The 22,830-nt window shown below is 37.9% G+C and overlaps 1 protein-coding gene across 35 annotated transcripts in view; it reads right to left on the bottom strand.

Annotated features, from left to right (window-relative positions):
- The window catches only part of BPTF (bromodomain PHD finger transcription factor), a 141,520-nt gene that overhangs the window by 30,304 nt on the left and 88,386 nt on the right, over positions 1-22,830 (bottom strand). For 13 of the 35 annotated variants that reach the window (XM_070561550.1, XM_070561539.1, XM_070561548.1 and 10 more), the window contains 10 exons: positions 20,861-21,037; positions 17,224-19,534; positions 12,908-13,032; positions 12,219-12,347; positions 10,034-10,184; positions 9,568-9,691; positions 6,765-7,011; positions 6,242-6,403; positions 5,874-6,025; positions 4,871-4,979 (listed from right to left, as the gene is read on the bottom strand). In XM_070561550.1, coding sequence (XP_070417651.1) covers positions 4,871-4,979; positions 5,874-6,025; positions 6,242-6,403; positions 6,765-7,011; positions 9,568-9,691; positions 10,034-10,184; positions 12,219-12,347; positions 12,908-13,032; positions 17,224-19,534; positions 20,861-21,037 — 3,687 coding nt within the window. The remainder of the gene's footprint in view (positions 1-4,870; positions 4,980-5,873; positions 6,026-6,241; positions 6,404-6,764; positions 7,012-9,567; positions 9,692-10,033; positions 10,185-12,218; positions 12,348-12,907; positions 13,033-17,223; positions 19,535-20,860; positions 21,038-22,830) is intronic. The other 22 variants (XM_070561549.1, XM_070561557.1, XM_070561555.1 and 19 more) reach the window with 3 other exon arrangements.

The following is a 22,830-nucleotide window of genomic DNA, read 5'->3' as shown; positions in this document are numbered from 1 at the left end:
TAAAGGCTTCCTTTCCTTAGGAATATCATATTAAAAATAAGATAATAATCTAACATACAATTAAGTCATGAATTTTAAACAAAACACACAGAATCTGGAATATTCTGGGCCGATTACATTTATGAATCAGCTTTTCTTACTGCTATTTGCCAGGCAGTTTGGGAGAAGCAGGAGGCAAGGACCACTACATCCTCAATACCTGGGCAAAGTACTCACAGAATGCCTCCATAGATATTGTTCAATAAATATCTACTGAAGGGGTAAAGTTTAATTGGAATGGCTCTACAGTCTTTTAAAAACTTCCATTTCTCATTTAACTTCCTGAAATTGGAGGAAAAGGCAGGTGGAATTTTTTCCCCTGTGCAATAGTTGCTAAGAGTAATTATTTGGCAGCTAATTTTAATTCACAATGCCCTAATTCATTAGTACTTAGTGAATAACATCACATTTCTGAAGTTTTGTATTTATTTCCTGTTTTTCCTTCTGTGAACATATCTGTATTTCTTTTAATGACTGATGTTTAATATTATTGCATATGTATGAAACTGAACCTATTTTGACATTTAGAATACTGTCTTTTTATCTTTTTAAAAATAAATGACATGGTGAAATAAATCCGTGCCTATAAATTTTTATCTGCTTCTAATTATTTCCTTAGAATAAACGCCCCCTCCCAAAACAAGTACTGTGTTAATAGTAGGAACATGGTACTAAATTGAATTTTAGAAGAGTTCTATCAATTCGTACTCCCACCACCACTGACTACCCATTTCAATCAACACTTGCCAACCGTAGGTATTATCACAAAAGCAAAATACTCCAGCAGTCAGAAATAGTATGATGGTGTCTGAATTTCTTCACTTACTATAGAGGGTCAGCATTTAACTGTCAAGTCATTATACTTCATTTGTGAACTCCCTCCACACTCTGCCATCACATTACTTTTCCTACTTATTTATAGTTGCTTTTTATAGACTAAAGATATAAATTACAAATATGTATTTTTCCTACTTTGCTATCTGCCTTTTAATTTTATTTATTTTTAAGCCTATAAAAGTTCTTTAATGTGGTTTTCTTTGTAGTTTTTTGGCTTTAATTATTGGTTTTAAAGTTTTCCTGCATTCTCTAATTCAGACATATCTTCCCAAGTATGGTCTTAGTCACAGTATATATTGGTAGAGGTCTATTTTTCCCCCTACACTATCAACTGATTATTCCAGTATTATTTACTGATAAGTCCATTCCTTCCTTCCTGATTCACAATGACAGCTCAGTCATACTGCAAATTCTCACATATAAAGAAGCCTCTTTAATTGTTTCTATTGGTCTAGTGCCCTTTGATGTCATGCTCCTACTTCTGTGGCTTGTAATAGGCTTTGACAACTGGCAGTGCAAGTTTTCCCTCATTACTCTTTCTTCTTAACTTTTCTTTATTATTCTCATTCATTTATTCTTCAAGATGAATTGAAAAACAGTACAGCATGTGTAGTCAAGTGTTTTAACTTGAGACGTTCTGGACCCCAACACTATGTCTTTGTACTGCAGTTTGAGGACTCATGCAATAAGTTATTTTAGCTGATCATCTGGTACTGATATGGTATCACCATAGAGGGATAAAAGGGTTGATATCAATTGATTATACAATGCTCATTCAGATGATAACCAATATGTATGTGTCAATTTATTTTTAGATTATCATCAAAATGCAAATTCAAAAATTTAAAATTTTTGGATTACATACTGGCAGTCTGTGAATTCCATTTTGGGAAAGGCTAGCGTGGTGGTAGGAACAGGGATAAGTTGATCTGCGCACAAGCACTTACCCTCCACCTCTCTGACCACAATTCCTATGTGACTCTTGTCTTCACTGGGCCCCCACCAGCCCCACCGGCCACCTTGCTTTTCCTTCCACACACCAGACTCACGCACATGTGAAGCTGTAGATTCACATATGCAAGTCAAACATGCAACTGCAGCTACATAAGGCATTAGGGAACATAGGTTCTAGACATCTAGAGTACTATCTTGCAATTTGCCAAATTTTTCAGTTTTGAAGTGCATGACCATTTATCATCTATAAATGTTTTTCCTCCTTTACATTAGTCTTATCTTTCCTTGTAGTCATCTGCCTGACTAGCTACTTTTAAACAGGAATACTGAATTTTATCAATTGTTCCTGTAGCATTAACTGAAATAATGAACCCTAGTCTGTTTTCTGGGTAAATGTTGTTGAGGCATTAGACGATTGCCCTTCAAAAACAAAAAAACTATGCCACATTTATTAGAATTGTGCTAAATTTCTAAAATGAATGGGAAAGATTTAATCTTTTCTTACCCCTCTGCCCTGGAACTACTATTTTTATAAGAAGGAAATTATTTGTTTCCTAACCATTTCAAAGAATTTTACTCATAAAACCACGAGCATGAGGTCCGGAATTCCTTTTTGTAGGGAATACTATGGTAACTTTCCCAATTTCTTTCGTTGATATGAGTCACTGAGCCTTGGAATTTATAAGCACAGAATATAACTATGCTTCATGACTCAAACAGATTTAGTTCCTGAGCATGGATAGTGATCATTCTCAATCTTACAGCAAGGTTACCTGTGTTCACAATTCTCTTTTGATTTAAAAAAGTTGATTCTATTCTTTTTTAACTTTTATTTATTTGCTTTTTCTCCCCCAAGTCCCCCCAGTGCATAGTTGTATATTTTAGCTGTGGGTCCTTCTAGTTGTGGCATGTGGGATGCTGCCTCAACGTGGCCTAACGAGTGAGTGGTGCCACGTCCGGGCCCAGAATCCAAACTGGGAAAACCCCGGGCCACTGAAGCAGAGTGGACGAACTTAACCACTCGGCCACGGGGCTGGCCCATGATTCTATTCTTATGGTACTTTCTCATTCCTATTTCCGTAAACTAGCATTTTGTTCCCTTTTCTCAAGATTAGACTTGTGAAAGAATGGCTTATTTTAACAATATTTGCCTTTTCTATTTTCTAATTGCTAATACTTGTACTTTTATTTTACTTCTTTCCTTTTTTCATTTGACTTGTTTCATATATTTTTCTAACTTCTGATTAAGTTTTAAGAATATGGATTTTTGCTCTATTTTGGTCACCAACGTATTTCAACTGCCTAAAGCAGGTTCTCAAACATTTGTTGAATGAATGAATTTGCCTCTGAGTTCAGCTTTGGCAGCAAGGCTTAGTTGCTATTTGATAATCTGTTTGCAATTACACCTACGACATTTCTTTAACCTAAAAATTACTTATGAGAACATACATTTTTACTTATTTATTTATTTATTTGGCTGAGGAAGATTTGCCCAGAGCTGACATTTGTGACAATGTTCCTCTATGTTGTTTTTCTTTTTTAAAGGCAGATTAGCCCTCAGCTAACATCTGCCACCAATTCTTCTATTTTTGCTGAGGAAGACTGGCCCTGAGCTAACATCCGTGCCCATCTTCCTCCACTTTATATGCAGGATGCCTGCCACAGCATGGCTTGATAAGCAGTGAATAAGTCTGCACCTGGAATCTGAACTGGCAAGCCACAGAGAGCTGAAGTAGAATGTATGAACTTATCCCTACACCATGGGGCCAACGCCTATTCCTCTGTTTTTTGTATGTGGGTCACTGCCACAGCATGGCCGCCACCAAGTGTTGTAGGTCTGTGCCTGGGAACTGAACCTGGGCTGCCGAAGCAGAGCACACCGAACTTAACCACTAGGCCACAGGGCTGGCCCTGAGAACATACATTTTAAAGTTTCCAAGCAAGTAAAGGTTACTAGTATAATACCTTAATATAAATTTCTAGCTTTACTACAAAGAATATGGCCTATACACAGTCTGCTTTTAGGATCCAAGATTCCATCTTCACTACAACCTTTATGTTTAAGCCAATATAAAATGACCCTCTTTGTCTTATCTAATGCTTTTTTTTTGGGGGGGAAATTAGCCCTGAGCTAACATCTGCTGCCAATCCTCCTTTTTTTGTTGAGGAAGACTGGCCCTGAGCTAACATCTGTGCCCATCTTCCTCTACTTTATATGTGGGACACCTACCACAGCATGGTATGCCAAGTGGTGCCATGTCTGCACCTGGCACCCGAACCAGTGAACCCCAGGCCGCCAAAGTGGAACATGCACACTTAAACGCTTCGCCACTGGGCCAGCTCCTGATTTTGTTTTTTAAAAATAACTCCTTTAGAACTCTTCACCTCTTTATTTCATTAATGCTTTTTTTAACACTGAATTCTACTCCATCCAATATTAGTAGGGTTATCCTTGTCTTCCCCCTTCCCTCCTTTTCTATCTTTCTTTCGCCTTTATTTCATGTATCTTTGCCCATCTTTTTATTTTTTACCTTTTGTGGTAATTTGATCTTAGGTATGTTTCTCATAAATGTATAGTTGGAATTTCTTTTTCACTCGATCTTTACAGTCTTCAACTTTTAATATGGGAACTTTAACTCATTCACATTAATGAAGCGCTGGCATTGTCTCTGTAATCTTGTTTTGTGCTTTCTGTTTAAATACTTCTTAGCTGTTTCCCTGATTTTATCTCAGTCTTTTGCCACATAGACTATTTTCTTTTCTCATTCTCTTTACTCCAATGATCTGAATGTATATATTCCATTTATTAGAGGTTTCAAAAACATTTTTAATAAGCATACTTGGATCTATTTTTCTCTAACTGGCAATGTTATGAAACAATATCTCTGGATGCATCTCATGATGGATTAGAAATTTGGTGTGCTTTTAAGTCTTAATTCAAATTGGTATTTTCTGTATGTAGTGTGCCAAATACAGAGTATTATAGATTTCCTATAGTGGTTGTTTAGATGTAAAATGATAATACTGGATGGATGAATACCTGGCTGTACCATCACAGGTGTTCGAATAATTGCCTTTCCTAGTGTTGACTGTTGGAGTGGTGTTCTAATCACCGTCATACCAGGGCGGATCTGAGGCCCTGTGATTACCTATAAATGACACAAAGGACAATGAATTAAAATGTTTTTAAAAAACTAAAGCATGATGGACTTAGAACACAGATCTTTAAACATTCTATATTGATAAACATGTCTACAGAAATGATAGAGGCTCTTGGACATTACATTTTAAATTATATTAAGCAGCAGAATAAAGACGAAATTTTGAGGTGGGAAAATTAAATTCAAATGAGATCATATGAAATTCCTTGTCACTGATACCAAGAAAAGCCTAAAGACCCAGTGAAGCTCTGCTCTATAACCACCACAGCTGCTCAGAGGAAAACAGAGTCTTATTTTCCCTGAGCTCCAATCCATATCTGTAACTCAGAGAATATAAGAGTAAATCAGAAACCAAATGTTCTTTCGTAGTTTTTAAAGAGAGATTATGCAGCATGTTGTTTTCAGTTTTATAGTTAGGTTCAGAACATTTTCAAATCTGCACAACTTTAAATCTTTTCCGTAACACTAGTGCCAAAGACATGATGTAACTAAATGTGTGCATATTAGCTGATTAACAAACTAGTTCTACTGCTGTGGACTATAGTTTTCATTATATTTCTTAGCTGCATAGCAAGTTTCCTTGAAGAGCCCAGCACTGTCTACTGTTTTATATGAGGAATTTTTAAAATAAAATCCTAGAAACTCTTATGATTCATAAACTATACTAACATGCTATTAACTAAATGTTAAAAATTAACAGTTCATGTGTCATTTTTACTTAGAAATATAACAGATTTTGAAAAAATCAGTACTTTGCCACAGATTAAGTAAAAGGCAAAGGAAAATTAGAAGCTGGATTCATCCTGGAAGAGGCCAGTCTAAAATCTTCAACCTGGTGTGGTTAACACTTCAAAACAAAATAAGCCTGTAGAGAATTCTTACTTGTGAAGTGCTTGTGGTTCCTCCAGAGCCTGAGGTGTTGGGCCTAATTGTGACTGTTGCCGTCCTGGGCTGAAATGAAGTAAAAGTCTGCTGACTTGTACCTGTACTTGACGGAATGATACCCAGGACTTTCTGCTGTACCTGAACAACGCCTTAAAAAAAGATGAAGAAGTAATTAACAACTGCCCCTTTAATGAAAAGCAACAGGTTTGCTTGGTTTCTGAGGAGAAACTACGTGTGGCAGGGTTTTATAGTGGACTACATAGAATGTGAGCTCCGAGGACTGAAATCAGTGAAAAGGAAATGAGAAATAATGGCGACAGTATGATCTGGCAAATGTGAATTAAAACTCTTCACATTTCCCTTACCTCCTTGTGTTGCTGGCACATTTACAGCGACAATCTTGCTGTTTGCAGGAAGTGGCAGTTTGGTAATTACTTTTCCTGCCATAGTGACTGGATTGCCTGTAATTTGGAACGTCTGACCTGTGCTGGCAATGGTTGTAGCAGATGTGGCAGCTGTGCTGGTGGCTAATGGGGTATAAGACATTTAATAAGCTTTAGATTTAGAATAACCAGCAACGTAGTGACTTCTAGGAAGGGCACCAATGCATGAAATGTGGCTCATTTTGTATTTTTAAGAAAAACATTCCTCTTCACTCAAAGTAAGTGAATTATGTACATGTTGAAAGTGAAATAATGTAAAAGAGGAGTTTCGCTAATGTAATATTATGAATATTATCTGTAACAAACCAACTGGTACAGCTTGTTTGCTCAATCAGCTGCAGAAGAAAAACAACTTTCTACAGAAACGTTTCATTTCAGTAGGTAAAAGACTGAAATTTCTTTTCCTTGAATGGAAGTAATTTTTTATTTAATCACAGTTGTGTACCTGAATTTGACTGGCCTTGCTTAACCCACGTAGCAAAGGTCTGATGGAAGTTCTTGTTCTGCTGGAACGTTACTGTAGCTGGAGACCCAACTTTAGTAGTCAGAACCATTTTAGTTCCAGTTGTAACGGAGCCACTTATGGGGGCCACCATAACCTTCTGTGCTGGAGAGATGGTACTAGTCGTACTGTTTGTTGGGGAAGTAGTGGAAGCTGCAATTACTGTAGGCTTCTGCTGTTCCAATCGTTTCTAGAAAAATCAGGGAGAGAAAACATGAACCAACATAGTTCTAAATAAAAACAGTATCATTCTGCAAGAAGTTCAGCCATAATTTCTCCCAATCTAAGAAACTGCACTAAATTTCTAAAATATTTTACTTCTGAAAATATGACCAAATAAATTTACCCTTGAATTTAATTTCTTGATGATGGCAATATTTTATGACTCTAAAATCACATATAGTTTATTAAAAGCAGTAAGTTTTTCATAACAAAAAATTAGAAACAATCCAGTTTTGCCAAGCTGTACAAAGGTCCGAGCTTTCAGGGTGAAAGTGAGAGAGGCGAGTGACCGTACTGGGGACAGGAGCACCTTGCTGCTCAGTCGTGTGATTTAGAGCAGGCAGCAAATGACAGGAATTTAAAAGGTTTCCAGTTTGCTGTCATGTTAATTTATCCAATCAGAAAGAACATGTCAATATTTAAATACCACTGTTCAAGTTGGCAAATCTGCAATCAAGCAAGCTAAAAATCATAAAACAACTTTTCTAGACTTATTACTCAGTTCAAACATCTTTACAGGAAAAAGACTTTATTTTATACAGAGAGGTATAATCTGATCAGACTACAGGGTTATTAAAGACAGTTTGTATCTCTTTTATCACGGATTGCTGATATTTTCTGACAGTTTACCAATGAGAGAGTATAAGCTTACACATGTAAAAACAATACGTGGCACTGACTGCAAACTGGGAGCAGATGCTTGACCTTCATTATCATATTTAATAGTCCAATCAACTCAGTAAAGTTGCTGGCACTGTGACTTTAAAGATGAGGACAATGAGACTCAGAGAGGTTGTGCAACTGGCTCAAGCCAGAGAGTTAATGGTGGAGCTGAAATATGTACTAAGATCAAATTCCAACGCTGAAGATATCCATGCCATTGGAAATTGCTCACCAGTGACATCACAACCTATCTTTTTAGAACTACTTTTGTATACATCTTATATGTCTGAATATAATGAGATATTTCACATAATTTCTCATTCCTCAGAAGATGGAATCAGTTAAAAAGAAAAAAAAGGCGGGGCCGGCCCCGTGGCTGAGTGGTTAAGTTCGCACACTCTACTTTGGGGGCCCAAGGTTTCGTCAGTTTGAACCTGGGTGTGGAGATGGCACGGCTCATCAAGCCATGCTGACGCGGCGTCCCACATGCCACAACTAGAGGGATCCACAACTTAAAATACACAACTATGTACCAGGGGGCTTTGGGAGAAAAAGGAAGAGGGGGAAAAAAAAAAAAGCAAAGAAACTGAACACATATTTAGTAGTTATTTCCTGAGGGTATGCCTTCAAAATGGGAAACGTTGACTATCTTTGTAAATAAACATTTTAAAGAAATTTTAAAAAGTAAAAAAAATGAGTTTACATTGTAGAGATGACAAAACACATCCGTAAAATGAAAAACAAAACAATTCGCCAGTTTTTCTATAAATGGACAGGCAGACATGACAGCTGGAGTCCAAAGGTGCTGTTATCTCAAACTTTGATGTAAGCAAAGCCAGTGACCTATAGTAAACTGATGTAAAAGATACATGAGGATTCGAAAAAATGTCTTATATAATGTGACAGAAAAAAACCAGTTTGTAATTTTTAAATAGCTGTGTGTAACTAAGTCAATGTGGTGGTCTAGTGGTTAAGATTCAGCGCTCTCATCGCCACACCCTGCGTTCCCTTCCTGGTCAGGCAACCACACCACCTATCCACCAGTATTTCAAATACCAGCAGGGTCACCCATGGTGGAGAAGTTGCAGTGGAGCTTCCAAACTAGACAGACTACGAAGAAGGACCTGGCCACCCATTTCCGGAAAAACTGGCCAAGAAAACCCTATGAATAGCAGCAGAGCACTGTGTGATACAGTGCCAGAAAGTGAGAGGATGGCGCAAAAAACCGGGCAGGGTTCCGCTCTGCTGTACACTGGGTCCCTAGGAGTGGGAATCAACTCGTCAGCACTAACAATAACTAAGTTAATGATATCGTAAATAGTCATTTATTTCATCTGTATCCTGAAAATTTATATATCCAAGTTGGCTAAAAACATTTATAGTATCTTCTCATTAGAAAAACAGGATAACCATCTTTCATATTCAGGCACATACGGGGCATCATTTACAGTGTGGAAATGCTAAGAAACCATCAGTAGCCTTATGATCATCAATTATAACAAACTCTTACACACTTTTAGCACAAATTTGTACAAAAGCAAATTAGTACAATTTGCTTTTTCATGGACCACAGAGATTTTACAGATAAAAATTTTGCAGGAAAAATTATCTTGAGAAACTACCCACTGTATATAAAGAGAGAAATGTTATTTCAAACATTGTTCTCCAAATCTGTACAGTTTTTACAAAACCACAGTTTGGTGCATCCACAGAGCTATTTTCAAGTAATGAAATTAAGATCTATGTGAGATATACTTAAAAACAGAACCACATGAATATTTAATTCTGTGCTTTTGGCGTGCATGAATTTGGCGAGAAATGTCAGTTCGTTGCCAGGTGGGACAAGTACCAATGCCCCCACCTGCTGGGCAGCCAAGCGCTGCTGTCTGAGGTGAGCCTCCATGTGGGCCTGGAAGTCCTCTGCCTTCTTCTGTTCACTAACCTTAGCCTGTTGTTCAACTGCTTGCACTTTTTCTTTCTCCACTCTGCAGGAAAAAAAAGGGGGAAATTATCAGAAACTACCTTATTAGGTATCCAGCATCTAATATGAAGTGAAATCTGGTTGACTTTCACATTATACAAAGGGATGGAATTATTTTGATTCCAGCATAAAACATTTAAATTAAGGTAATTAGAAACCGACAAATGGATAATAACAAATTCCAATCAGAAACAGGACCGTAATAAACGATATGCAGCTAGCACTTAAAATCAAAAAGTAGAGTCAAATTAACTCAGACATACTGAATAAACTGTTAAAGGGGTAGTTCTTTAATTCTGAAGTGATAAAATCTGCAAATACCTGATCACGTGTTAACATTCCTTACCTCTCAGCAAACGCCCTGATCTCCCACAATTCCAATTCTTCCTCCGCTACCCACGTTTCGATAATGACAGGGCCAGTCTGCTTGGGCGTTTCTGGTCTTTTCGGCCGCAATGCACTTGATCGGAGGCCTTTTCTCTGAGGTGTAGGTGTTTCTTTGGAAAAGAAATCAGAATATTTTAAGCAATATAGCTTCTAAAATTACAGTTCTTCTGGCATTTCCTTTTACATCAAGAAAAGCAGGAGTTGGCAAACTTTTTCTTAAACGGCCAGATGGTAAATACTTTAGACCAGATGGTCTCTGTTACAACTACTCAACTCTGCTGTTGTATCATGAAAGGCGCCAAAGAATACATAAGGTAGCAAGTGCCACTATGTTCCAATCAAACTTTATTAACAAAAGCAGGCAGCGCGTCAAGGCTCATGGGCCATGGTATGCTGGCCTCTGATATAAAAGGCCTATGAGCCTTCGCACAGCCTGTTCCCTCCGGAACACTATTCCTACCCTCGAGTCCCCTCACTTGAGTAATGCCTATTCATCCTTCAGACCCCAACATGGATACAATTTCCTTCAAGAAGCCTAGGTTGTCCTTTCCAGATGTGGGCTTGGTGTCCTTGCCATGTACAACTCTGGCAATTTATATTTCTCCATCACAGCACTGAGAAGCAGATTTGAGAGTTACCAATGTAAAGAAGGGATCTGAAACTATTAACCTCCTAATGATAAGATTTTAAAAATAAAAAGTAGGGAGAGACAAGCACTGCCTGCCTGTCTCGTACATTCAGGGACTAGGGAAGCAGCAGAAGGAAACTGAAACAGCAGAAGGGCTTTCATTGGACAAAGTGATACAAGTCAAAGAAAAGTGACTGCAGGGGACTGCAGTGGTTGGCACTGAAGGCCGTGGGGTCGAGAGTGAAGACAGGTAGGAACGCCTTCTTCCTTCAGCATCTCTACCTATCGACTGAGCTGCCTATTTCTCTTCCAGGACAACATTGTTTTAGTCATATTAATATTTCATCGTCTACAAGGACAGGTACCCCCTTATTGATGTTCTTTTCAAAAGACCATTCTCAGTCATTTAGTCTCCAAGATGAACTTCTGTGTTAATCAAATTTCAAAATTTAAATTTATACATCTGGGGACAATTAACTTCTATAGTATGCTACTATCTAAGGACAGCATTTTCTTTTCACACATTTCTTAATAGATATTTTTCTAAATATTTGTACTGCATAAACAAAACAAAACTATTGATTTTTGTCTATTTCTATATCTTGAATCTGGACACCTTACTGAACTCACTTTAGTGCTGTTTTAATTTTCATGTATGGTATTAGAATACTATCAACCTTTTCTTTGCTTCCTTGAGAACAGGAAGTGGATCTCATTCTTCTCTATATTTGCTGCCTCATGCCTTTCACACAGATGCTCTATAAATGTTTCCTGAGTAACTATGCCCCTTAGATTATTCCTACCCTGAGCACTGAAGTATTTCACAACAGCTTTAACCCTTGAGTCAACAAATCTTCACTGACCACATGTGTCAGATTCTGCCGCAGGTGCCAGGACTACAACAAACCCGACAGACTCGGTGGCTGCCCTCAGGGAGCTGACCTTCTGATGTCAATCACTGCTCCACATCTTCATTATAAGAGGTATTATTGTAGCCCTTTGTACCCTCTCTGTGCTTGGCACAATGCCTGTAGGCATCAATGTGTGCCTAGCGGAATCTTGCTATTTATTGCATAAATATCATTTTTTAAATATAATAGTTTGTAATGAAAAGATATCTTTGTCAAAAGTTGAATAAAAAGTTAAGGAAACAATTATAATCAAATTTTAATTCATAAAAGATGTGGCTAACAGGTCAATAAAGAAAGAAAAGGGGCTGGCCCGGTGGCGGTGGTGCAGCAGTTAAGTGCGCATGTTCTGCTTTGGCGGCCCGGGGTTCGCCAGTTCGGATCCCGGGTGCGGACATTGCACCGCTTGGCAAGCCATGCTGTAGTAGGCGTCCCACGTATAAAGCAGAGGAAGACGGGCATGGATGTTAGCTCAGGGCCAGGCTTCCTCAGCAAAAAGAGGAGGATTGGTGGCAGATGTTAGCTCAGGGCTAATCTTCCTCAAAGAAAAAAAGAAAGAAAGAAAGAAAGAAAGAATAGAATAGAATAGAATTCTTTCTATTCCTTACCTTTTGGTGCTTCTGGAACTCCAATGGGGCAAATGATTTTCCTGATACAATATTCAGATCGAATGCCATAAGGACCAACATCTCGCCTCTTAATTATTTCTGTTGTTGTGATTTCAGTTTCAGATGTTTCTATGGTGATTTAATTCACACAGTATTAATAACCACCTAAGATATTCAGAGACTAAAAAGGTACAACATCTGGTATTTTAAAAAAGAGATACACATGGAATAAACTTTTGGCAACATTTGATTAACTAACGACTGCAGGATCATTGCTGACTGCAATAATACTGAGTTTCTTCCTCTCTGAAAATTTCTAACCTGGGCAAAACGCTGTTTGGGGGCAGCTTAGTTCCTGGTGGCAAAACTCAGTCAAAACAGTAAAAACCCTAGGAAAGAAGCAGCAAGCACAGGGTTCCAGATGTCCCAGTTTAAATGATTTATATTCTACCATAATCAGTCTTTTTTTAAAGTTCAGACTGGTTCACACAAAAGTGACTCACCTTCTAATTGGAACCCCTCTTCCCGACCCCCAGGATTTTATAGCATGCGCTGCCCAGCTCTACCAAAGCTGTATTTTCAAAACACAAGCATTATATTTTAATAAAAAACAGATATGCTTAAAGTTCAGTGAACTATCTAGTGGCTTCTCGCTTTTAAACTGGAGCCAGAAAATAAAGACCCCTCACCCGTCCGTGTAGCCCCTCCTCCTGGAGGGGCCTTGGCTGCCATGTCGTCCCATCTCAGACTCGCCCACAGAAGCCGTAACATGAGGCTCACCCCAGCTAAGGACTTCACGGTCTGAAGTCTATACCTGAAAGAAAAACCACATATGTGTATCTATACACACAAATAAACACTCTACTAAAGTGAAGGATTGTTTCTTGTCCTCATTATGACTTCAACATTTATAATACAGTTTTGTAAGCACTTTGGCTATTATACGTCCCTTAATAAAAGAACTTTTTGTTCCTAGACATAACACACATCTAAGAACTTACAAAGGGCCTGGAGTCACTTCAAATGCCCTATAAATTTGTAAAAAGAGTATGTTTCCTCGTAAGATTGATAAGGCAATAATTTATAAAGATTTCATAAATTTAGGCTAATTCCAAAACATGTGTTAGAAAAATTAAGAAGAATAAATATAGAGAAATAAATAATTGTGTTACTAAATGTGTTAAAAGAGTTTTGAAGAATAATAAAATCTTAACCGGTTGATTTTTGCTGAAACAAACTGAAAATGCTTGACTTTTGTCAAAAAGCAAAACAAAACCAAAAAGAGCTTGCATATCTGATAAGACCTTTTCAAACAGACAGAAAATTTTGTATCCAAATGGTGGTTCTGCAAAACATGAATACATGATGATGAATACTGCTAAGCCTAATGACACTTTAACAATATTAGGGTAGTTCTGAATCCTACAATACAATGAATAACAAAAAAAGACAATATTGTATTAGTTACTAAACAGGAGACAAAGGAATCTGCATTCAGGTTTTTTCTAAGCCTTGTATGTGAAGTTATTGAACATTTTAGATATTCTTTTAAAAATAATATTAAAAATACATTTCAAAACGACTTTATAACTGCAATGAATATCACATCCTAAAATGGAATTAGCCATAAAACGTTTTAAAGCAGCCCTAGGCTGTCAATTCTCTATTAGTGCTCCTTGTTTAATTAAATATTTTGTTGATATTTCCACATACTTAAATGAATATACTGGTTGATTGCGGTGTAGAGAAAACCTATAAAACTAATCTCCTCCTCTAACAGAAGTAGAAGGTACACCTTAGACAATTTGTATTTGAAAGGCAACACTTTCTATTCTTAACGTTAAATTGGAGAAATGCATAATGTGAGAAATGGAAAGCTCTAGCCAAAAAGTTGAGGCAACTTCTTCACTTCCCATCTCCACCTGCGATGCCACGATTTTCTTCGTTGTGCTATCGCCCTGTGAATCCTCTGACCTGGACAGAACAGTTCTTAAATTAGAGGGGAAATATTAACTAGTGCAGGGATGTACCGAGAGGGGGAAAGTGTCTGTCACTTTCAGACCACGCCCTAAAAAAATGCCTAGGGAACTTTGGACTCATGGGAGAAAGCAAATGAATATTTATTCAGAAAGAGAACTTCTTTTCTCATTCTCTCTCTCCTTTCTCCAATCACGCTCTACTGTCAAACAACTTTAAAGCATCCCAATTTTACAATGGAAACACCACCAAGTGAGGAACACACCTCACAAGTTACCAGCTTGTTCATTTGTTTACTCATTCAAAAAGTACTTGAGCACCTTCTATGTGTTAGACTAAGTGAAAGGAGCTGGGGACATAGAGATGAATTATAATCTGTTCCTGCATCCTCAGGAGCTGTATCAGAGGAAAGCACGAGGGAGGGGCACTATCTGGCTCAGGGATGGGGACTAGAGCTTTGAGTCTCAAAGGATAAAGACGTGGGGATGGCTGACCAAAGGCAATGGACCACATATGCTTAGGAGGAAAGTGTACAAGAGCACTCACTTCTTCCCAGGAACCACATCTGGTATGCTATGGCCAGAGGGAAGGGGTGTGGAGGTGCAGCAAGAGATGAAGCTGGCAATGAGAGAGGAAGCAGACCCAGAATGTGCTGCACCAAATGGAAGGATTAAAGAAGAACATTAAAGATGATCTATATTAAGGCTTCTGAAATTTATCCAGTGTTGGATGGGTTGTAAAGGGAAGGACTTCTCACAGTTGTGGTGTACAGGTGACAAACGCTTTTCCCCCTCCCAGCCCAGCAGTAGTTAACTCGTCCCCTTTAAATGCTTGCTCAGCTCAGTCAGAATATTCACAGGATAGATCTGCATTTTAGGAGGATCCTTCCGGCAGGCCCCCAGAGATAACTACTGGTTCTAAGTGATAATGGAACACAGAATCAGGGCCTGGGGAAAAGGGAGTAAGGGAATGGACAGTGTGGAGGGAAAAAGAGGTCCTAATGAGTCGATGAGACAAGTTTCACTGTTTCAATACTGCTCAGCCTGAACATTCAGTTAATGAAATCAAACATGTACCTTTGGCATTCTTAGCTCCTACTCTAAGCATCAGACATATTTTATTCAAGTGTGAGTATAAAAATGCATTTCACATGCATCGTTTTTATAGCGATACATTTTTCAAAAATTCATTCTTAAAGTCAAGAATCATTGACATATTCACCCATGCCTCCGTTAGATAGAAGAGATTATGTTTCTCCCAACTTCAGCAAATTAAGATGTTAGCATATACTGGAAGGCAGTATCTTTTTAAAATGTCCAGGAAGGTATTTCCTTCCATTAAAAATGAGAAATTAACTAAACAGATACAAATTGTGCCCACAGTGCATATTAAAACATAACAATACAAGGCTCCAGAAACCCAGCCGTGCAGAAAAGAGCCCTGGGCAACACTTGATCAGAACTGGTTCAGAGAAAAGTGCTTCCCAGTTGAGCCTACCTTCCATTTCAGAACAGAAATAGCAGAAGGGTAGGCCTCCACAACTGCCAGGTCGTTTTAATTAAAGTATTTGTACATAGTAACTTTTCCAGTGGGAAAGAAGTTACCTGCAGGACAGTCAAGGATACACTTTGGGACCGCTCTCAATGAAGAAAGCAGAAAAGTGCAGAGTAATCCTACAAATCCATGAACTGTAATGAAGAGTTCCTTGATTCCCTGCAGGATTCTGCAAATCCTTCATTGCAGGCCCTGCAGAGAAATTGTACTTTTCAGCTGTCTCTATTGAATGTGTAATGGAGTGATGATATTTTAACTCAAATCAAAAGATGCGTATAAAAAACTTGGTCAAACCAACTACGATTGGTTATATTAATAAGTTAATTCCTTCATAGTGAGTACTCATTTACACTCCGCTTTTGGTCTCTTGTAATACCAGCTAATTGTAACATAAAGGAAACAAAAAAGTGTGATTTTAACTTAAAGAAACTGGAACCATTAGAGAGCCACAGAAACGAAGCCTACAGTGAAATGGAGTCCGCTCAGTCGCTGGCTGAAGCGATTCATTTCAGGACCCTAGCAAAGCCCCACTGCAACTGGAACTGTTCCTGATTTCTGGGCATGTCCCACAGGACTCTCACGTTTTCAATGTCTAAGTTCCATCCTTTACAATTGTAAGGGTGAAAGATAAAAGGACAAGGACACGAAAAAGGACAAAGCAAGGACAAATATGTGAAATGTGATATAGCAGATAAAGCACTGGATGGGGTTTAGGAAAACCAGGCACTATTCCTAACTGTCCCTCTGTGGCCAGAGGCAAACTGTTAAATATCTATAAACGAGAAGAATTTCTAAGATCCTTTCCCAATATAAAACTACACGATCTTACAACTGCCAACACTACTTATGACTCATTCCCAAAGCTTAATACCCAGAAAATTTCAAATTAAGACTATTTCTGGGTTTAAAAAAATCCCTAAGGAATCTCAGAGACTACCTTTTCTCACATAAGTAACAGAGAACTCCAAAACAAATGTTTATCATGCAAATAAATTACATCAGGAAGATTTCCACATTATAATGAACCTTGTGTGATTTACAAGAATGTTCCCTATGTCTTATGTTTTTATGAATTACCTAGAAGAAATAAAATACATTCGAGAAAACTGATGATTCTCCAATTCTGTATCTCATTCCCAGAGCAAATACATCGCAATAACTTGGAAAGTTAGACCACAAAACCAACCATGTTTCACATATTTCTTTTGTCTGGTGAAAAGTAAAATTGAACTTCATTTTAAATTATTCCCTTACACTTTCAGTCTTTAAATATTTTTCCCTAAGTAAACTTTAGTACCTACCAGCTGGCCAAGTTCAAAACTTTCTGTATCTTATTTCCATCATGAACTTTGGCCATTAAATATATGCTTCCCTGTCTTACCTCTATTATCTCATTTCTAAAAAATGAGGTAGTCTTATTAGATAATTCTTTTAAAAGCTTCTCCCTTGCCCAAATACATCTTAAAATACATACCTCCATGTGATACCAAAGGTTGGTCTAGGAGACGGATATGGCCATATATCCAAGGCAGGCTTTGCATTGTAATTAAAATAAGGGACTTCTCGGATTCCTCCTTTTCGGGCCAACTTTTTTAAGTCATCATTAGGCAAAACAAATATGCTCTTCTTACTGCTCTTGGTAATAAACTTTCTATAGGATGGCAGAGCTGTACCTGAACGAGTCTTCTTGGGTCTTGAAAATTTCATGAGTTTCACTTTGTCTCTTGTGGAATATTCTTTGCTCACAGTCATAGATGTTACCAGAGTGCCTCCTGCAGTGGTCAGTGAGTCTGTCACTGTCGTGGTGACCACGGTTTTGCTCTGTTCCTTCACAGAGATGATGTCCACACTGCTCCCTGTGGAGGGCGTGGAAAGCTTTGTTACTGTTGTGGTGGTGGTTGTGACAGTGGATTTGGCACAATTTTCTGTAGCAGAGACCACAGTTTGCTTATCGCCTTTTGCTACCTTGATTACGGTTTTTGATTCTGTGGCCACAGTGGATGTCATGGTGGTGACTTCTGTGATGACCGTTTTTCTTTTAGATTCTCCATTGACATTTTCATCTTTGGTGGTGGGCAGACCATTTTCATCAATAAAATCATTACTGAGGTTAGAGTCCTCTCCAGAAGTAACAGGTGATGGAGTAACTTTCTTAACTTCCGAGGTTTCAATTTCCATGTCTTCTCCCTGGCCCACTGAGGCACTTTCTGGACGAGATGGTGGAGGAGTGGCAGCTTGTGCACTCTCAGACTCTGTGGTTGATGGCAGGGTCTCTAGGCCATCTCGGTAGTCACTTTCAGCGTCTGAAGATCTCAGTAAACATGATTTTGTTTCCAAGTTGTTTTTTTCATTAAAATCTTCCATGATGACATCACCATTCATGAATGGCTTCATAGCAGATTCCTTAACAGTCAAAGACTTAATATCATTTTCAGGAATTATTTTATTTATATTATTAACCTTTGGTTCAATGTCACCACTTACTACTTTACTCTCAGAGATTTCTTTCAAGCATTCACCTTTCAAATATACTTTAGGTTTATTATCTCTTCCATTTATTTGAAAGGTACTTGCTTTCTGTCCTTTCTTTTCAGACTCTCGATTTTCATTATTCTTTTTGTCGGTGATACTTTTTAGATTTATTTGAGCAACACATTTATTAACTGGTCTCTCCTCTAAGTTCTGTTCTTGACTTGGTTTTTTACCATTTGCTTCAGTTACCTTAGTCTGCAGCCTGTCATCATAGTTTCCAGTGGACTTCTCTGAAACAAAATCACGTTTCAATGGTTCCAAGCCTTCAACACCTTGTTCTTGAGTTATGAACTGTTCAGAAATACTTTCATTGCTATTCTGAACAACCATATCTTCTTCACTGCTGTCTTGAATAGACATAGTATCAGAACTATTTTCCAAAGTGCTATTATATTCAGAGTCACATCCCAGTTTTCCTTCAAAGTCCACTGCTTTTGACAGAGATGGGATATCTCTGTCATCGGCACTTCTTGGTACTGCTGGAAGTAAAGGGCTCCGGGAAGGAGAAACAACGGTGTCAATATCCTCCTGTATAAGTGGTTTTTTGCTCTGATAGACCACAGTACCAATTTCACTTGCACTGGCTAGTCTAGAGTCATCAATGAGAAAATCACCTCCTCTTGTTTTAATCTTACTGGGTTCCTGGCTTTTACTGGCAGGTTCAGAGATACTCTCATCTATGTCATTTCCAATGGAATTTTGTTTCTGACAGTTTGTCTCTGGGCTCTGAATGGAGACGTCATCTAACATTTGATCTTTTGGATAAAGTTTGTTTGCTGTATGATCAGGATCACTGATTCCAAGAATTGAGGAATCACTTTGTGAACATCCCTGAATCAAGTCTTCAGATTTATCATTACTTGCATTAGGGCTTTGTTCTTGTCTAAGCAAGTCACTCGGACACCCTTCTTTTGCTTTTGTTGTTATTGATGCCTCAGAGAGACTTTTCGAAGAATTTGTAGAGGTCTTTCCTGTACCCTTAATTCCACCCTCCAACTTCATTTTCTCAAGGCGCTGTTTTTCTTCCAGTGTAAACTGTTTAATTCTCCTTTCAAGAAGTCCATCTAGTTTGGATGATTTAGTTTTCTTTTTATAACTAGTCCTTAGATGAAAACCCTCACTGACATTGACCACATCTACTTGAGAACTTTCCTGATAATTTATATGTGACTCTGTTTTCACATCATCATCTATTTCCATTGGTTCTTCCTTAAAGGATTTATCATTTTCAGAATCTATAACTTCTTTTACATCTGTGAAACAAAGACATTTATATAAGTGTAATTTTTAGTCTGAAATGTGGAATTCATATTTTTATTTTAAAAACTACCAGCTTTTATTTTCACTCAAGAGCTTAAATATAAATATCTATTACTTCAAAGTTTCTGATATATGATTAAAATAGGTCAATGGATAGGGCTGAACTTTATAAAACATTAAAAACAGATATATTTCAAATATTTAGATATTCTGATCCTTAGTATCCAAAAATGGAATGCCATAATAAAAAATTACTTAGTATGCTATAGCTATTGCATACACCAATACAGTATACCTTCATGTTAAGATTTTGTATAGAGTATTTTATAGTTATATCTTAAGGCTCATGAATTATCCAGCTTATCTAGGTTTTTTTTTTTTTTTTTAAAGATTTTATTTTTTTCCTTTTTCTCCCCAAAGTCCCCCGGTACATAGTTGTGTATTCTTCGTTGTGGGTCCTTCTAGTTGTGGCATGTGGGACGCTGCCTCAGCGTGGTCTGATGAGCAGTGCCATGTCCGCGCCCAGGATTCGAACCAACGAAACACTGGGCCGCCTGCAGCGGAGCGCGCAAACTTAACCACTCGGCCACGGGGCCAGCCCCTTATCTAGTTTTTAAAAATCAACTTTTCACAAAAGACAATGTAAGTTCCTCAAAAGGTTGAAAGTAGAGTTATCTCATGACCTAGAAATTCCACTCCCAGGTATTTACTCAAGAGAAAAGAAAACATACGTCCACACAGAACTCGTACAGAAATGTTTATATCAGCATTATTCATAATACCAAAAGTAGAAACAACCCAAATGGCCATCAACTGATGAACGGATAAACAAAACGTGGCACATCCATACAACAGAATACTACCAAAAATAAAAAGGAATGAAAGAATACTGATACATGCTACAACATGAACGAACTCTGAAAACATGCTAAGTAAAAGAAGCCAGTCACAGAGGACCAAATGTTACATGATTCCATTTATATGGAATGTCCAAAATAAGCAAATCCATAGAGACAGAAAATAGACTGGCAGGCCGGGGAGATTTAGGGAGGACTGGGAACTGACTGCTAATGAGAATGAGGTTTCTTTCTGGGGGATGAAAATGTCCTAAGATTGACTGTGGGATGGCTGAACAACTCCTGCAGGATACTAAACACCACTGCAGTATACACTTGAAACAGGCGACTCACACAGCACACGAATTATGCTTCAATAAAGTTCTTCCAAGAAAAGATAATGCAGTACCTTTCCTGCCGTGTGAACTAGATCCAGTGCATTCTCACCACCCCCAGCTGCTCTCCACACTGGACTCTCCTTACCTTGGTCCTTCTCAGTAATCTTTGAAATGTCCATTTCACTTTGGTCTGCTCCTTTTGCAGCATCTGAATCTTTTACCTCTCCTTTCTCAGAATCAGGCTCTGTTTTTATTTTTTTTGGACTTCGTGGACTTTTTCTTCTATCTGCTTCATCCATATTTTCACCCACATTATTTTTGGCTAAAAAGAACCAAGTATACAGTAATTACAGGTATTTCAATTATTAGCAATTTACTTTAATATATCTACTTTAGTGGAAATTATCAAGTATTTCCCAGCAATTTATACTGCATTATTTCTTACTTAAAAACAAAACAAGAGTTGAAGATACTATATACTTTCTTATATGCTCTGCTAACCTAAAGCATAAAAGGAAGGACTGCATCTTAGATGTGCTTCAGAAGCCTTCACATGAGACTATTTCAGCTTGTTCAGTGACTCCAGAAAGCCTGCATCAGTGGCTTCTAACATACTTCATGTCAAAGAACCGTATCAGAATTGGACAAATGCTATGATCTCCTACCCAGAAAAAAAATACATACACAAACTTTTGTAATCAATTTCAATGCATTCTTGGATAGCCTTGAAGTTTATCCATGAACTCCAGGTGAAGAATGCTTAAGTCTGTATCACTGAGTAAAAGAGGCAAGAGAAATAACCAAATGCAATGTGTGGTTTTGTTTGGACCCGACTGCCAACAGCAAAACAGCATCTCTGAGACAACTGGGGCAATTAGAATATGAACTGAGAATCAGAGAATTAATATGTTAAATATTAATTCGTTGAATGTGATAATGGCATGATGGCTATGGAAAAAAATGTCCAGTTCAGTTAGAGATATACACTGAACTACTTTTGATAAATAATATGATTTTTGGAATTTGCTTTAAATGCAGGGAGAAAACTCCATAAAAAAAGTGGGCAGTGACAACTGAAAGAAGAGTGTCAGAATCTGCCAACTCTTGAAGATGAATGATGGTTACATGGGAGTTCATTATTCTCCTCTCTCTTACTTTTGTGTAGTTTCAAATTTTCCATAAGAAAAAAAATCAAACCCACAAAACAGAACTATTGTCTAGATAAACATTCTTGGGCCTTAGAGGTATTTTCTACCTTTTTCTTCTTGACTTGAACCCAAATATCCCAATGACCTAGCAAGGTGTACCTATTTTTTATTTAAATGAATGACTCCTCCCAGAAAGGTATGGCTGAGGGAAAGGAAAAGAGCGCAAAAAATACACTTAGTACTTGGCAAGTCAACAGGATACTGGTGAGAGAAGAATCATAAAAAAGGGTGATGGGATCTGTCTGGACCTCACAGGTAACAAAGGATAAAAAACTAAACTGATACTCTCCTTATTCAATGCGTCTTTAGTTATTTCAGAACAACTGGGCAACATCTTTCCAATGGTTTCAAGTAGCTCACAAAGAGCTTTCCATGACAGTGGCACCCCATCTATAAGCTATAAGAAGCCTGATACTTAAAGCAGACAACTATAAAATGTTTGGGGTTTTTTCCTATTAAAAGTCTTCTGACATAAAGAATATTAATACATATCCTTTATCAAAGCTTATAAATTAATGTGGAAAACACATACAGTCTGAGTTAGCAGAGAGGTTAGAGAAAAGGGACACAGTCAGTGGCTAAACAAGCCCAACACTCTGGTCTTCTGATGCTATGTCAAGAGTTCCCGAGCTGCATTTCTCTCTGTTTTTCAACACACTTGTGCCTCTGTCATATGATCAGATTAAATTAGCTGTTATTATAGGGACTAGTAATTCTGAGATTATAAATAGTATAAAAATATACTGTTGCCTTCACTGTAATTCCCACTCTGTAGTTAAGTTAAGCTAACAATGCGCATTGCTGCTTTCTTCCCTGCTACCACCTGGGAGGAGAGGCTCAAAAGATGCTAGAAGATCAACTCAGTACCCGACTAGATAAAGGCCCAGCATCCGGACAGTGAAACACC

This window comes from Equus przewalskii, chromosome 10, assembly GCF_037783145.1.
Source record: "Equus przewalskii isolate Varuska chromosome 10, EquPr2, whole genome shotgun sequence".
NCBI lineage: Eukaryota > Metazoa > Chordata > Mammalia > Perissodactyla > Equidae > Equus > Equus przewalskii.
This window is presented reverse-complemented; position numbering and strand designations above follow the sequence as displayed.